This window comes from Pogona vitticeps, chromosome 4 (assembly GCF_051106095.1).
Source record: "Pogona vitticeps strain Pit_001003342236 chromosome 4, PviZW2.1, whole genome shotgun sequence".
Classification (NCBI taxonomy): Eukaryota; Metazoa; Chordata; class Lepidosauria; order Squamata; family Agamidae; genus Pogona; species Pogona vitticeps.
The window spans coordinates 143,718,311-143,733,054 of record NC_135786.1 but is presented as its reverse complement, the minus strand read 5'-3'; the positions used below and the strand labels follow the sequence as shown (position 1 = coordinate 143,733,054).

General features: G+C 37.8%; 1 protein-coding gene across 2 annotated transcripts in view; it reads left to right on the top strand.

Moving 5' to 3' along the window:
- MARCHF11 (membrane associated ring-CH-type finger 11) overlaps positions 1-14,744 on the top strand; it is a 39,924-nt gene that overhangs the window by 20,431 nt on the left and 4,749 nt on the right. Inside the window, exons 3-4 of one of the 2 annotated variants that reach the window (XM_078391708.1) lie at positions 9,940-10,132; positions 11,156-14,363. In XM_078391708.1, the coding sequence (XP_078247834.1) occupies positions 9,940-10,132; positions 11,156-11,250 (288 nt within the window). In that variant the 3' untranslated portion in view covers positions 11,251-14,363. Of the gene's footprint in view, positions 1-9,939; positions 10,133-11,155; positions 14,364-14,744 lie in introns of those variants that run through there. The other variant, XM_072998505.2, reaches the window with a different exon arrangement.

Below are 14,744 nucleotides of genomic sequence, written 5' to 3'. Positions count from 1 at the left end.
TGGGCCTGACAAGATACTACATGGGGACTCAAGGAAATGCCCATGAATAGTTTTGTTTTTCTGCTATTTTTCTGTGTTTCTTCTTCATCCAATATATACACAAAGTACTATATAAGTTACTATGTCTTCTATCCTGCAGGTGGCAACACTCTGCTTCTTATCTGTGATGTTCTAAACACCTTTGCAGGTTTTAGGCCATATTTCAATATGTAAATCACTTCTGAAAGAAAAAGATTGTGAAACAAAACATAGACCTCTGGGTAGTTTGGGCAGCATATAAATTGAATAAATAAATAAATATCAGTTCTCCCAATAATATTCTAGTAATGCTTTTCTACTATGAATACACACAGAAGGAAAGAGAGAAAACTGATGTCATACAAATCTGTTTCCCCCTCCTCTTCTCCGCTCTGCATGCAACCCATCTGAAGCAGATTCTGAACAGATATGGGGGCTGAAGGGAAGAGAAGAGGAAGAACATTCAATTCCTGTTCTAAGTTGTTTCATCAGCAGGAGGAGCTAGTTGAATGAAACTGAAAGCAACTGTTGACATTTGCAAACAAGAGATAATACTGATTTTTTTTTTGCAACTTTAATAGCTGTAGTATTACAATTGACATAATGGCTAAGATCCAGTAATAAGTTACAACTAGAGTAGGCCCACTGAATCAGTAGTGATTTGATGAGTCAACAACTATATAAGTTCCATTTATTTGATAAGCATATCCTAGTTGTGACATAACACTGGTTTTCAACCATAAAATAAACATATCAAAATATTTGTTTATGGTTGCTACAAGTAGATAAAATTAATGAGATGGCTCTGTTTATTAAGAATTGGAAATTACAAAGATTGTTTCAGTGCCTCAAATAGTAAGAAACCTATTGTGTCATAAACCTTTGTTGGACTGCAATTCCCATGAAGTACAGTCATGGAAAGTACAGCCATGGAAAGGAATGCACAGAGTTTCAGTCTAAGAATATCTGGAGGGTTGGACTTTACCCATACATAGCATAAACTTTTATGACCCCATTCAGCATATACTTGCAATGTTCTAAATTTAATTGCTGTTGCAATTAAACTAGATCTACCGAATCAGAGGGATTTACATAAATGTTGGCTTACCATTCAGTGATTGAGTCAAAAAATCTGGTATCGTTGGAGCTACTAGTTGGACTTAGGCTATTGTGTTCTATCAATTATGTCATTGCGCAACCATCTTCATCAACAAGATGATCTGTACGCATTTCATTCATGTGAACCTGAGTCAAAGAAAATAGTTAGAAACTAACCCCAAATGCTCTATACACAATATTCAAAGTAGCAGTGTAGAGAAAAGTCAGCTGGGAGTTCAAACAAAATCATATGCATTAGATCTCTTTTTAAAGTTCGATAACATTATGACTTAACTTTGGAAACTCTGCTAATTCCAGTAAGGATTCCTCCTCAACTAAACGTTTTTAAGACTAGTATTAACCCATTCCCCCCCCCCCACTAACTCAAGATTAGATACAGTGGACCCTCGACTTACAGACGGCTCGACTTACAGACTTTTTGAGTTACAGACTTCTCTGGCTACAAAATTTAGATTCGACTTGCAGCCAGAGAATCGACTTACAGACCAGAAAAAAACCAAAATGGAATAAAAATAGAATAAAAACCACTGGTTATGGGATTAATCGGTTTTCAGTGCATTGTAGGTCAATGGAGATTCGACTTACAGACTTTTCGACTTGCAGCCACCATTCCAATACGGATTAATTGCTTAAGTAGCGGGTCCACTGTAAATAGAGAATCAACAAATACATAAAATTTTACCAAGAAATTAACAGTTGTATTTCACAGGTTGAAGAATTATATGGTAGGGAATGCCCAGATTATTATCTGGATTGTAACTCTCATACACTTTTTTATTATTATATAAAATGAAATAAAGTACCTAAATAAAGTTGTTGTTGATGGAAAGCCCTCAGAATGCACCTTACCTTGTGGCTGCCCAAAGCTGGCAGGAAAGCTGCTAGTTCCCCATCAGTTATTTTATTCTAAGACAAATGTGTTTCTTGTTGTTGTTGTTGCATTCTTATGTCACCTTTGTCCCATAAAGGAATGTTTCACTATATGTAGAGTAGAGCATAAGAATTCATTTTCAATAAACTTCTAAACATCTGCATATTCAGTAGCCAAAGTATTTTTGCTTTCCCCCCTGCTCCCAAATGCATAAAGACTGTGCTTAAATTTTATAAGACATTTATTTCTACACATCATATGTCTCTTTTCTAAAGGGTTATCAAAACACAATAAACTGCCTTACACTGAGATCTTTTGTTTACTTAGCTCGGTATTATCAAATCTGACCAGCAGCAATAGCTCTCCAAGGTCATAGGCAGAATTTTTTTGCTAGCCTACACTGAGTAATCTGATATTCCTTGGTGGTGTCCTAGCCATGTCCAAATCTTCTTAACTTCCTGGCTTCCAAAACCAGGATGGCCCATTCTGTAGCCTTCTAAATAAATCTTCATATACCATGTCTAATAGTAAACCATTTCTGAGTATCCTCTACCTGGAAAACCCTGAAAAGGGTTGACATAAATCAGAACTGACTTGATGGCACATGATGATGATTATTATAGCATATGCTACAGCCTCTTCAGTACGTTTGCCATTGTCAGTTCATGTATGGTTCTTTTAATCATCGTCTGAATGTGTGGGAGCTGATTAAAGTTAACATGCTCCATTCAAAGTGGCAAATATTTGCTTTCACCCAGCCGCAGTGTAAATGGCCACCAGAGATGCTCTTGCTTAACCGAGTCAGATTTCCTTTGAAGATTGAGGCAGATTTCAATTACAATCACATGGAAGTTTGAATCAAACTGTCCCTCAGTAAATGGTGCTTTGCCAGAATCTCCTGCTGTGAAATTTTGACATCAATGCTTTGATTGCTGATGTCTTGAAAATGTTTTTTGAGGTTACAGACCAGAAAAGGAAACTGAAACTAATACTCTGCTTTTGACATGTAATTCTCATGACTGCTAATCAGCATTTGTAATATGATTTATGGATTCACCAGAGGGGCCTTACTTCCACATTTCTGCTTCCCTGTGGACACCCATAGAGCAGACTGATTTTCAGTGAGCATGTCACTGTAGTGCTGTACAATCTTTGTGAAGTCCTCATTGATTCCCCAAAGACCTCCAAGGGAGTAAGTTATAGCTATTCTGGAGCAGCTATGATGATGCTAGCTGCTGATCCAGTGAGGTCCTCACCACTTTGTAACCTCCAGACTCTTGCTATACTTTCATGTTTATTTCTTAAATATTTATGTTCTACCTTTCCAGTAGAGACCTTTGTATCAGTTTAAAGTACAAAACATTAATGCAATGGCTGAAATCCTGTTGCTTAGCATCATAGATTGCAACTAAAGTAGGTCCATTGAATCAGTAGGGACTTTATGACTTAGCTCCTTTGAAAGTTCAATTGATTCAATAAGATTACTTTGATTGTGACTTACTGCACTAAGCAATAGCATTTCAACCATTAAAATCTTAAGTACATTTTTACTGTTTATATATTTAGATTTATTAAAATTACACTTAGATAAATATTTGAATGTTTTATATTTGCACTTATAGTAAATGTTTAAGGATAAAAAATCAGAATATACACCTGCCAAAAGGAAATATGTAGCAGCACCAGATTAAATTAACTCAAGCCAGAACTTTTCTTTAAAAGTCATATTTTACAGTGACTTTACAGTGCAGAATGATAAGCCATACTATAACCATAGTGGCATTACTGGAGAAGGCATTCCATAGTCTAGGCATCATTTTAAGTTTCTTATTAAACTGCTGCTGGGAAACCTCCATTTCCTCATTAAACTGCCAGTGTGAAGCCTCCATTTCCTGCTGAGCTGCTAAGGTTGTTATTTACTCTGTCTTGGCTGTGTCACTGGCTTATAGCTTTTCCTCAAGTAAACAATGATCCTATGCTCAATGCCAGTGCTGTGTGTTCTCCACATGAGGAGACATTGCAAGGCCAACACCACCAGATTTCATTTACTTTGATGAGCAAGCACTGGTGATGTATGTTTTATTGGCAGTATTTGTTACAGATAGTAGTGGTGATGTGATTTGAAGAGGCTTGGAGATAAAATCTCAAAATATTTGAGGCTGGGTTAGTCTTATCTTGAAAAGTGATAGTAGCAGAGCCTTTCCCCCTTTTAAAAAAAATCAATTCTGACATTACTACAGGTCTTGGCACTGTTAGTGGTGATATTCTACATTATACTTCCTTTAGATTGCTCTTCTGATATTGTGATATTCTAGGAGCACGGTTGGCTTGAATGGTGGCCAACTGAGAGCTGGTTGCTGCAAACACCACTTATTTCAGTAAGCTTTCACCTCTAATGTTTTAGATGTTCTACCTCTACTTTGTTCTGCTTCCCAATATTGCAAGGAAAATAGTCTTGTGGAAGTTCTAGCTAACCTTAACAAATAGGCATACATATATCTGACATAGCAAAGTAAATAGTCCTATAACAGGCAAATCTGCCAATTTTATATCAAAACAGTTCTTCCTCCCTCCCTCCCTCCCTCCCTCCCTCCCTCTTTCTTTCTTTCTTTCTTTCTTTCTTTCTTTCTTTCTTTCTTTCTTTCTTTCTTTCTTTCTTTCTTTCTTTCTTTCTTTCTTTCTTTCTTTCTTTCTTTCTTTCTTTCTTTCTTTCTTTCTTTCTTTCTTTCTTTCTTTCTTTCTTTTTTGTTTTTTGTTTTACCAGACTTGGGAATGTTCCTTTTTCTAGATGCCAGGAGTTGTACTCTCAAAAGTAGTGTTCCCTGCATTTATTTGCTGCCAATTTAAAGCTCTGTACTTTTTCTGTATCTGCCTCACTCTTTCTCCTAAATGTATCCTCAGAGTGTAACCTTCCGCTATGGGAATGATACCGATATAAGCTTTGAAGAGTCTTAACTTACAAATAAAAAATAATAATTCACATCTAGTTTTCTTCTGTATGACAAGCAGTGGGAGTCCCATTGGAACAATCTGCAGACCTGCAGACAAGTGTCTGTCTCAGAACACTTTATCTGTCTTTGGTTTCATGATTTGTCTTTATACTTTGGCTTTTATTTATTTTTCACACCTCATGAATGTTCAAACCACAGAGCACTGCAAAACGTTTTGATCTGCCTTGCCTACATTACTGTACTTCTGTTTAGTGTTTCATCCACAGTCATAGGCCAAGAAGTCATTGTTTTCTCTATCTCTTTTCCAATGTCTGTTTCCATATTCCTTTCCCCCTAAAAATAATTTGTAAATTGCAATATTATTTTTAAAAGCTGGGGTGGCAGTGGTAGAACAATCTAGTTAACTGGGGATACTAGGTTCCAAGAGGACAGCAGCAGGTTCCAAGAGGACAGCAGCAACCCTGCTATCCCTTTGGTTTCAAATTCTGTGTTAGGTTAAATCCTGTACAACTAGAACTGTTTGCCTGAAAATGAGTAGAAATAGAATTTAGCTGACATTCCACTCCTTTTATCCAAACTACATTGGAGCTGTTTGCATCAATGTAAGTCAGCTCGATATGCATGCCCACTTACAGCTTCAAGGCTGGCAATTCTTTCTCCCTTCTTTCCTTTCTGTCCCCACCAATCTTTAAATAATGGCCATGCCATACTGCAGGCAGAGGCAACCGGTGTTCTTCTTCCTTTTGGTGCCGTAGCTTAGTAATTTGTATAAAGATCTGGAAGACACCGTTTTCAAATACCAACTTGCTACCATGCCTATACGCTAATTAAATTGTCAGTACAGTGTAGAAATAAGATACATGAGTATCTGTATTATAGAAGAAATGATGTTTCAGTAGAACTGGGAAGCATATGTGCAGGAAAGCAATTTCTGTAACAGCAAGGTAAAAGCAGACATCCACTGCTTTGAGGCACTGGGCAGGTAGGTAAGGGGCTGCAAGTGAAAGAAAACATGTAGGTTTGAGTCTTTTTTTCTGATAGGGGAGGGGGACATGTTGAATATTTGACAGAAGCCAAGCTATGGGCACCAGGGGTGGAGTTTGAAAACCTATAGTCCTTTAAAAAAATTAATTTATTAAACAAACATCCAACCTAAACAACATAAACCCAACACCACAGTAAAATACAATTACATAATACACCAGTGCCACCATCACCATCAGGGCTAGCATTAATAATATTTTAAATTTCATTCAGTCCATTTTCTCTCCAAAACTTCATTGTTTTTTCCCTCGGTGTATACTCCTTTCCTCTCCAAAATACAGTACATATTCCAAGAATACACTCCATATTTTCTTAAAATCATTATTTTTGATAGGCCTCTTCTTATTTTCATATCACATCAGATTATGATTAATTGCCATATCCCATAGTTCTCTGTACCATTCCTCTAAATTGAGTTGGTTATCTTGCAAAAATTAACTTTGCTGCTGTAATCATTATTACTATTAAGTCCTTATTTTCTTTCAACAATTGATCCTTCTTGACCAAATTCAATAAAGCCATTGACGGGGATATTTGAATATTTAATCCACTTATTTCCCTTATTTCTTTAAAAAATTGCTTCCATTCTTGCTTTCTTAGTTCACATGACCAGATTCAGATTAGGCATCCTTCAATCTCGAGAGACTATGGTAACGTGCTCCGTATGGAGGACTTGGAACAGCGTCTAGTGTGACTGAGAAGGCCAATTCAAGAGTGACAATCCCTTCCACACTGAAAACAAATACAATCTGTACCCTGTCCAGCTCCCTGATTTTGCTGCTTTCATGACTGCCTCTTTGCCTCAGCCTGCTGGACAAGGTTCTCTTCAAATTGGGAGAGGCTGTGATGCACCGCCTGCCTCCAGGCTGAACGCTCAGATGTCAGGGTTTCCCATCTGTTGAGGTCCATTCCTAAGGCCTTCAGATCCTGCTTGCAGATATCCTTGTATCACAGCTGTGGTCTCCCTCTGGGGCAATTCCCTGCATTAATTCTCCATACAGATATTTTGGAATCCAACCATCAGCCATTCTCACAACATGCCCAAGCCAATGTAGACGTCACTGTTTCAGTAATGTATACATGCTAAAATTCCATTTTGAGCTAGGACTACTCTATTTGGAACTTTGTCCTGCCAGGTGATACCAAAAATGCATTGGAGACTATGCGTATGGAATGTGTTCAGCTTCCTCTCCTGCTGTGCATGAAGGGTCCAGGACTCACTGATATACAGGAGTGTGCTCAGGACACAGGGTCTATAGACCTGGATCTTGGTGTATGCTGTCAGCTTCTTATTGAGCCATACTCTCTTTGCGAGTCTTGAGAACATGGTAGCTGCTTTGCCAATGCGTTTATCCAGCTCAACATCTAGGGAGAGAGTGTCAGAGATCGTTGAGCCAAGGTACACAAATTCATGAACAACCTCCAATTCTTGCATGGAGATGGTAATAGAGGGAGGTGAGTCCATGTCCTGACCCATGACTTGTGTTTTCTTCAGGCTGATAGTTAGTCCAAAGTCTTGGCAGGCCTTGCTAAAACAATGAGTTGTTGGAGGTCTTCAGCAGAGTGGGCAACAATGGCTGCATCATCGGTGAAGAGGAAATCCTGCATGCATTTCAGTTGGACTTTGGTCTTTGCTCTCAACCTAGAGAGATTAAAGAGCTTTCCATCTGATCTAGTCCAGAGATAGACACTTTCTGTTGCAGTTCCAAAGGCGTGCTTCAGCATGACAGCAAAAAGATCCCAAACAGGATCAGTGCAAGGACATAGCCCTGTTTCACTCCGCTTTGGATGTCAAAGGGATCTGATGTTGAGCCATCAAAAACTACAGTGCCCTTCATTCCCTCATGAAAGAACCTGATGATGTTAAGGAGTTGAGGTGGACATCCATTTGGGAAGGATTTTAAAAGGGCCATCCCTGCTAACCAAATCAAAAGCCTTTGTGAGATCTGTGAAGGCCACAAAGAGTGGATGTTGTTCTCTACATTTCTCCTGCAACTGTGTGAGGGAGAATACTATGTCAGTGGTGGATCTATTAGCTCGAAATCCACATTGTGATTCTGGATAGACTCTGTCTGCACATGACCACCACATATGTATATATGTCCCCTTCTCTTTTTTACACCTCCAGCATAGTGACAATACATTTGTATTTATTATATTCAGTTTTACCAGTGTTAAATACCACCTTCATATTACCTTATAACAATTTTCTTTTATCCTTACAGACATGTTCTTCATAATTCTGAAAACCTATAGTCCTGACTTGTGTTTGCAGCCTGCATTTTTGAACTCTCTTTTAAGAAACAAACCAGGCATGAATATCTGTCATGACTTTGGGTTATTCATGTTTTTTTTCCTGCACTATCCACAATATATTGGTGCACAGCCTGAGTAAGACTATTTTTTTAAATCAGTGGTATAACAAAGGAATCATCTGCTCTTGCTTTTGTATTATACATGGACCACACAGCTTTATTGTACATGGACCACACAGCTTCTTTGTTTTTCCTGATGGTGACTTTCATGGCTCCACTTCAGCCACAGAAGCGCATATTACAGAGTGTTTTTAAAAATCATTTTGAATGGAAAATGACACAAGTAGAAAAGTGGGGAGAGGAAGGTAAAATAATCAGGTAATAGGCTAAATCCTAGAATTCCCATTACAGGGAGCAAGGCCCTGGCCACACACGCACAAGCAACAAACAGGCACTATTCATATAGTAATATCCTTAAAATATCCCTCCACTCTTTTAGATATACACACACATTCAAACTCATTACAAGAATATTATCTGCACTATTATGCCAGCAGCTTAGAGTGTACAAGGAATAGAGGGGTCTGCGGTTGGTGATTGTAATACTGTGGGATATAGTAGCATCCAATGTTGAATTTGTGGTGCAACAGTCCCCATTCTCTTCCCCATTCGGCCCATGACTGGCTAGATCTCAACTAATCCTAATATACTTGTCCTAATTGAATGCAAGAACATAACAGTAGAGCCTCCCCATTTGTACCTCTTTTATAGACTCTGAGATATGCTGCAGTCCTGCCTCTGGAGATTAAGAAAAAACCATGTACTGTATACATAAAAATATCTGTGGAGCTCATGACTGGGTTCACTATGTGGAAAGCTAATCTTGTAAGAAGACAATTTTTTTGTCAGTGATATTTTATATATATATTTAATTGTTTAAAATATTTTTACCCCACCTTTCTCCTTAGAAAAGGACCCAAGGATACTTACAACATTTAAAGACTATTTTAAAGAACAAAACAATGAGTATGCAAAGGTGCCATACATCATTAAAACACAATATTTATTTACTTTTAATGATCCTATGAATGGCAAAATCCAATGCTTCCCATAGTAATAGTTTAAAAAGGCAACTGCGTTAGTCTGTGCTAGCATATCAGGCAGAAACATGTAGTCCCAGTCTTACGTCTGACGAAGTGGACTTTTCCATGAAAGCTCCCATTAAAATAGAGCAGCTAGTCTTTAAGGTGCCACGACTTTTTTTGTCTTCTTTATTTGTTTATATTTCTTTTGTTCTTTTTCTTAACTTCATTCATTCATGACAGGATTGTCTTCAGGATCCAAGCCTACAATAAGTCATTGCTATAAAATAATTAGATAAATGTTTCTGAAATAATCAAATACTAGAAAAATGTTGATAGAGACACAAACTTTGCACCAAATATTTCAACTTTCATTTCCAAACAAGAGTTCATTTCTCTGTGACATTCCCAAACTGTTACTTGAAATTATTTGGGTTTAAGCACATTTACTAAAGGGCGCTGCAAATATTTGTTCAGATGCAAATATGAAAAATCTCACAGATGTAAGCAAGCTGTGACAAAATTTTAATGGGTATTCAAAATGGATTTGGAAAGTAATTCTAAATGTTATCTCCCACATTACTTTTTCTTCCTTTTAGTGGCAAAGCATTACTGTTACACTGGTTGAGAAAGTGCAGATGATTGCTGTAATTTTGGGATCACTGTTCTTGGTAGCAAGTGTAACTTGGCTTCTGTGGTCAGCCTTCAGTCCCTACGCAGTATGGCAAAGAAAAGACCTCCTTTTCCAAATCTGCTATGGAATGTATGGTTTTATGGATCTAGTCTGTATAGGTGAGTTAAAACAATAATCATTCTTTCAACCCTTTCACTAAATGTGGCAAGAAAATTTGGGGTTTGCTTTTTTCTTATGTTTGTGTGGTATAACTGCTGGTGTTAAATAGTGATTCAGCAATAGAAACTGCATGTCTCTTTTCTTCAGAAACAAGTACAAAACAGAGTAGGGCTTTTCAGTTTTAGTCACTGCAATTTCCTTAAGTTTAAAGTCTTTTAATCAACACATATAACAAAAAAAGGCTGCTTCATGACTTTTTATCTGCAAATGGATCAGATAAGCTGAAAATACTCTTAAAGTAAATGAAACTGCATCTGTCTTCACATTTGTGAAATAGTCCCTGATAAGCAACACGCATAGTAGCTAACACACTGTGTACTGTATTTTATTAGGAGGGGTTGAGGTGAAACTGTTTCTTTCCTGATAACTGTTCATCTCTTTCTAAGGATTTATGATTCATTTGAGGAACCATTCCTATAAAGGAAAGGAAAGCAAGACAAGGCACAAGAGATATGTCTAAAAGTCAGGGAAGAAAAAAAAAGATATTAATGTTTGGATTCTTTGGCAGCCTTGAGTTCCTTCTTCCAGCTTTCTCAGTTTGTGGTTGTTGTTTTTTTGAAAGGTGGGAGCATACACATCCACTTCTTCCTACTTGAAGTAGTAAAATTGTTCTTGTGTTCCAAAACCTTTTCCAGTAAACTCTCCCTGTTTTTGATTATTGGGGAGGTATTAGTGATTCCTTTAAACAATTCTTAGTGTGAGTTGTTGTTTTAAGGAGGCAACTCTTCAACCAGGGTTTCTGGAAATGAAATGAGTTCAGGGTGAACACATATTTTCTCTAGCACACATGCATAGAGTGCATATGCGTCAACACTTCCACACAGTACATGGCTTCCAAATTCAAACAATGTCAAGACTCAATTTCAAAGAAAGATAATATTGTTTGACCATTATGCTTCACTTTAATCTGTAAGCAAAATAACAATTACTGTATCTTCTGTGCTTTGTTTTTCAAAAAATAGGGCGGGAAGGGATGTTACCAAAAAACACTGGACAACATACAGCAGATAGAGTGCAGCCTTCAATAATGGCGGGGGAGTTGAGGTTTGGGAAATAAACTTTTTAACGAGAATATGATGTACATGTTTTCATTTATGAAACGTTGGAAAATAGGTGCTAATGACTAGTGCTAATTGCTAATGGGGCAAATTGTTACATTCATGGGCAGAACTGGGTTTGGGAAACTGAACTCTTCTCAAAAACTGGGAAAGAGAAAGGCTAATTACAATCCGAATTTTGAGGCAAATCATTTTGAGGCAAATCAGACCCCAATGCTGGCAAGTCTTTGAGTCTGAGTCCCAAGTTCAAGTCTTTGGTACTAAGTCCCAAATCTGAGTCCTTATTAAAAACAAGTTCTTTTCCCCAGAAAAAAGGGGAGAGGTGTGGGTGGGTTCTGAGTTGCAAGTCAAACCCAAATCTTTGGGGGGGGGGACCCTGAATTAAGTTACTAATGCAACTTATGTCTGGCTTGACAGTGAGTCCCACAACTGGAATCCTCATTCCTGCAATATATACCTAAGAACATCACTAAGAAGCAGGCTTTGGTTTCTCAGCTAATAACCCCTCCTTAAGGTGTATTAAAATTGCTACCAACCACCAGCACTTGCCACCCTGCAAACTCCCTCCCCCAATTTACTTATCAAGGTTTCTGAGAAAGTAACCATGGTGTAATGGAGAAAGTTGTCTCTGACCCCTTCCTCCTTCTAAACTTAGCATATTGCCATAGCTACGATACAGGTAATGTGCTGGGGAGCATGACCTCCCTTCATTTCTCTGATTTAACATGACTACTGTCAAAGCAAAAAAGATACAGTGTATATGGATTGATGGGAGCTCATCTAACAGGGGCCAGAGAGTTGTAGGTAGGAACGTTCTGGGGGCAGGCTGATTGGTTTACTCCAGCAAAAATAAGTGAACGAGCCCATCCCAGCAGCAGACCATATAGTTAGCCTCATATGTGAATTGGTGGGAGATTGGAAGGTGGCAGGGATGATGGAATTACATTTTTCTCTAACTTAGATTTTATATAAAATGGAGAACTTTAACATTTCCAAAACTCAATCTGTTTGTTGGGTAAACATTTTAAGCTGCCAATTACCATATATCTTAAGATTTAAAATGTGATGTTTAATGACATGGTTAGTGACAGGAGCTGTGGGAACACAGAAAACAGTCACTCATGCTCTCAGAAACAAAATGTGGAGAAAAATACTGGAAAAGAGTGCATCATTTAAATAGAAGGGCTGCAAGAGCCTGTGCTAAAATAATTATGTTGAAACATGTAAATCTTTCAAATTGTTAAATATAAGAAAGAATTATGTTGGGTTGGTACTACCATAGTCAAATTCTTTAACAACTTTTAATTCACTGAAATGCTAAGCATGTGGAAAAATCCATCTCACTACTACTAATATTACAACATGAAAATTCTGGGTAAAGCACTCAAACATGTACTGATGACACATATCCTAATATTTCTGTATAATGCTTATGATCTATATTCTTTTCAGTTTGCTTTCCATTCTAGTATGATGACTGAGCCCACCTTTATTGCCCTGCTGGATTATGTAACAGGGAAATTGAGAAGGAACATGTCTCATATTAGTTCTTTGAAGTTTTCAGCAGCTTTTATTAACTATCATACCTTGACTATCTCCTAGACACTGAGATTTAGACACAATGTTTTGTTGCAGTTCTGAAACACTTTCTGAGATGCCAGAAGGTGGTGCTGTGACACTACTGCTGTATCCTCTGGTTTGTGGTTTGTGGAATTCCTTGGGATTCCATCTTGTCTTCTGTGCTGTTTAACATCTATGTAAAACTATTGTAGAATGATGCCTAATTGATGAAAGGATAGATAGGATATAGGATATCAAAAGACAGCCATGACAGTTGCTTTGTGAGATGTGGTTAACTGGTGGAAAAAAGGAATCTGGTTCTACGATTTTACTTGCTTGGTGTCTTTTTTTAATGCTAATGAACACAAGAGAAGATCTTGTAGACTACCCTGATTGCAGACATTGGCATGGGTGGCAATAAAGGACTGCCACTCCCATAATTTGCTGAAGTTGAATTATGGGAGTGAACCCCCCACAAACCAAACCATCTGTGCCTCCATGCCATCCCTGTGGAAGTCACAAGATTTTCTGAGACTCACAAAGCTGCATAGGAGTGTAGGTTCTGATGGAAGCTGCCTCCATTGGTGTCTAGAGTGTTCTGGTCAAATTATGGGAGTGGAAATTGATTAATTCAGGAAGTCCCACCCTGGGCATTGGTACTGTCAACATTCAAGCTAGTCTTTGCTATGTATAGCTTGGCATCCTTTTTTTTTTTTTTTTGCTTGCAATGTATGTGCAATATTCCTGCTGGCAATGCATGTGTAATGTTGGACCATTTCCTGGCAATTTGAATCATGGATATAATGGCTGGAAAAGCAGTATCCCACATTCGTAAAGCAGAGTTGCTGTTTTTTGAAGGCTTCATTCTGTTAGTAGTTGTATGAAGGGGTTATACCTTGCAGTGATAAATTCTCTGAATAGTGGAGAACAAGATGGATTTATGATCTGCTGTAGCAAAAGAAAAGTCACAACAATTCAGCTATTTTCCTGTGCTGCTTTTCACAATTAATGCCATAGTAAAATAAGAAATCTGGAAATGTGAATTCCATCAAAAACGACAAAGACATTGGAATATGACATTATACTTCACAGGGATGCTGCTAGTTTTTAGTAAACTAACTATTTGTATATATAGTATTGATATACATGGGCGCCTTGACATACGACCATAACCCATTCCAGAAGATGGATGTAACTCGAAATGGTCGTAAGTCGAAGCACCATTTCCCATAGGAATGCATTGAAATGCAATTAATCCATTCCGGCTGAAGAAAAAAATCACCACCCCCCCAAAAAAATCACTGCAAGACTCAGCAATCAAGCGTGCAAGACCCATTGGGAATGCACAGAAAACAAACGGGCCAGGTCGGAAATGCACAGAAACAAATGGAGCAGATTGGAAATGCAAAGAGAACAAAGCAAGGGAAGCATGCAAGAACATTGGAAATGGGGAAAAATCCCAAAAGCAAACAAACTCAAACACTCTCTAACTGCTGGGGCAAAAAAGCTACAAAGAAGCAGCCTCATTGCCACCTACAGTTAGTAATTTGAATTTCCCACCTTTTCTCCTTGCCTTTTTCTGTTCGTAAGTGGAAGCTCCGGTCACAAGTAGAAGCAAAATTTTGCGGCTGAAATGGTCGTAAGTAGGGACATTTGTAAGTTGAGGCACCACTGTAATGTATATTGAGTAGAGAATCATTCATACTAATACCTTGTATACAGTGATTTGTCTTATCATAAAATGCTCTGAAATCACTATGCTAATTTAAGATATAATATTTTCTTTTTAATGGTATGATTAATAAGCCATTTAACATAAGATAGTTGAATATGAATCAGTTTAATATACTGATATAAGTGGGACACAATAACCTGTAAATTGATACTTAAGGATTAACTGTGCTGTGGTGCTAGCCAGCAATTCAATATCAGT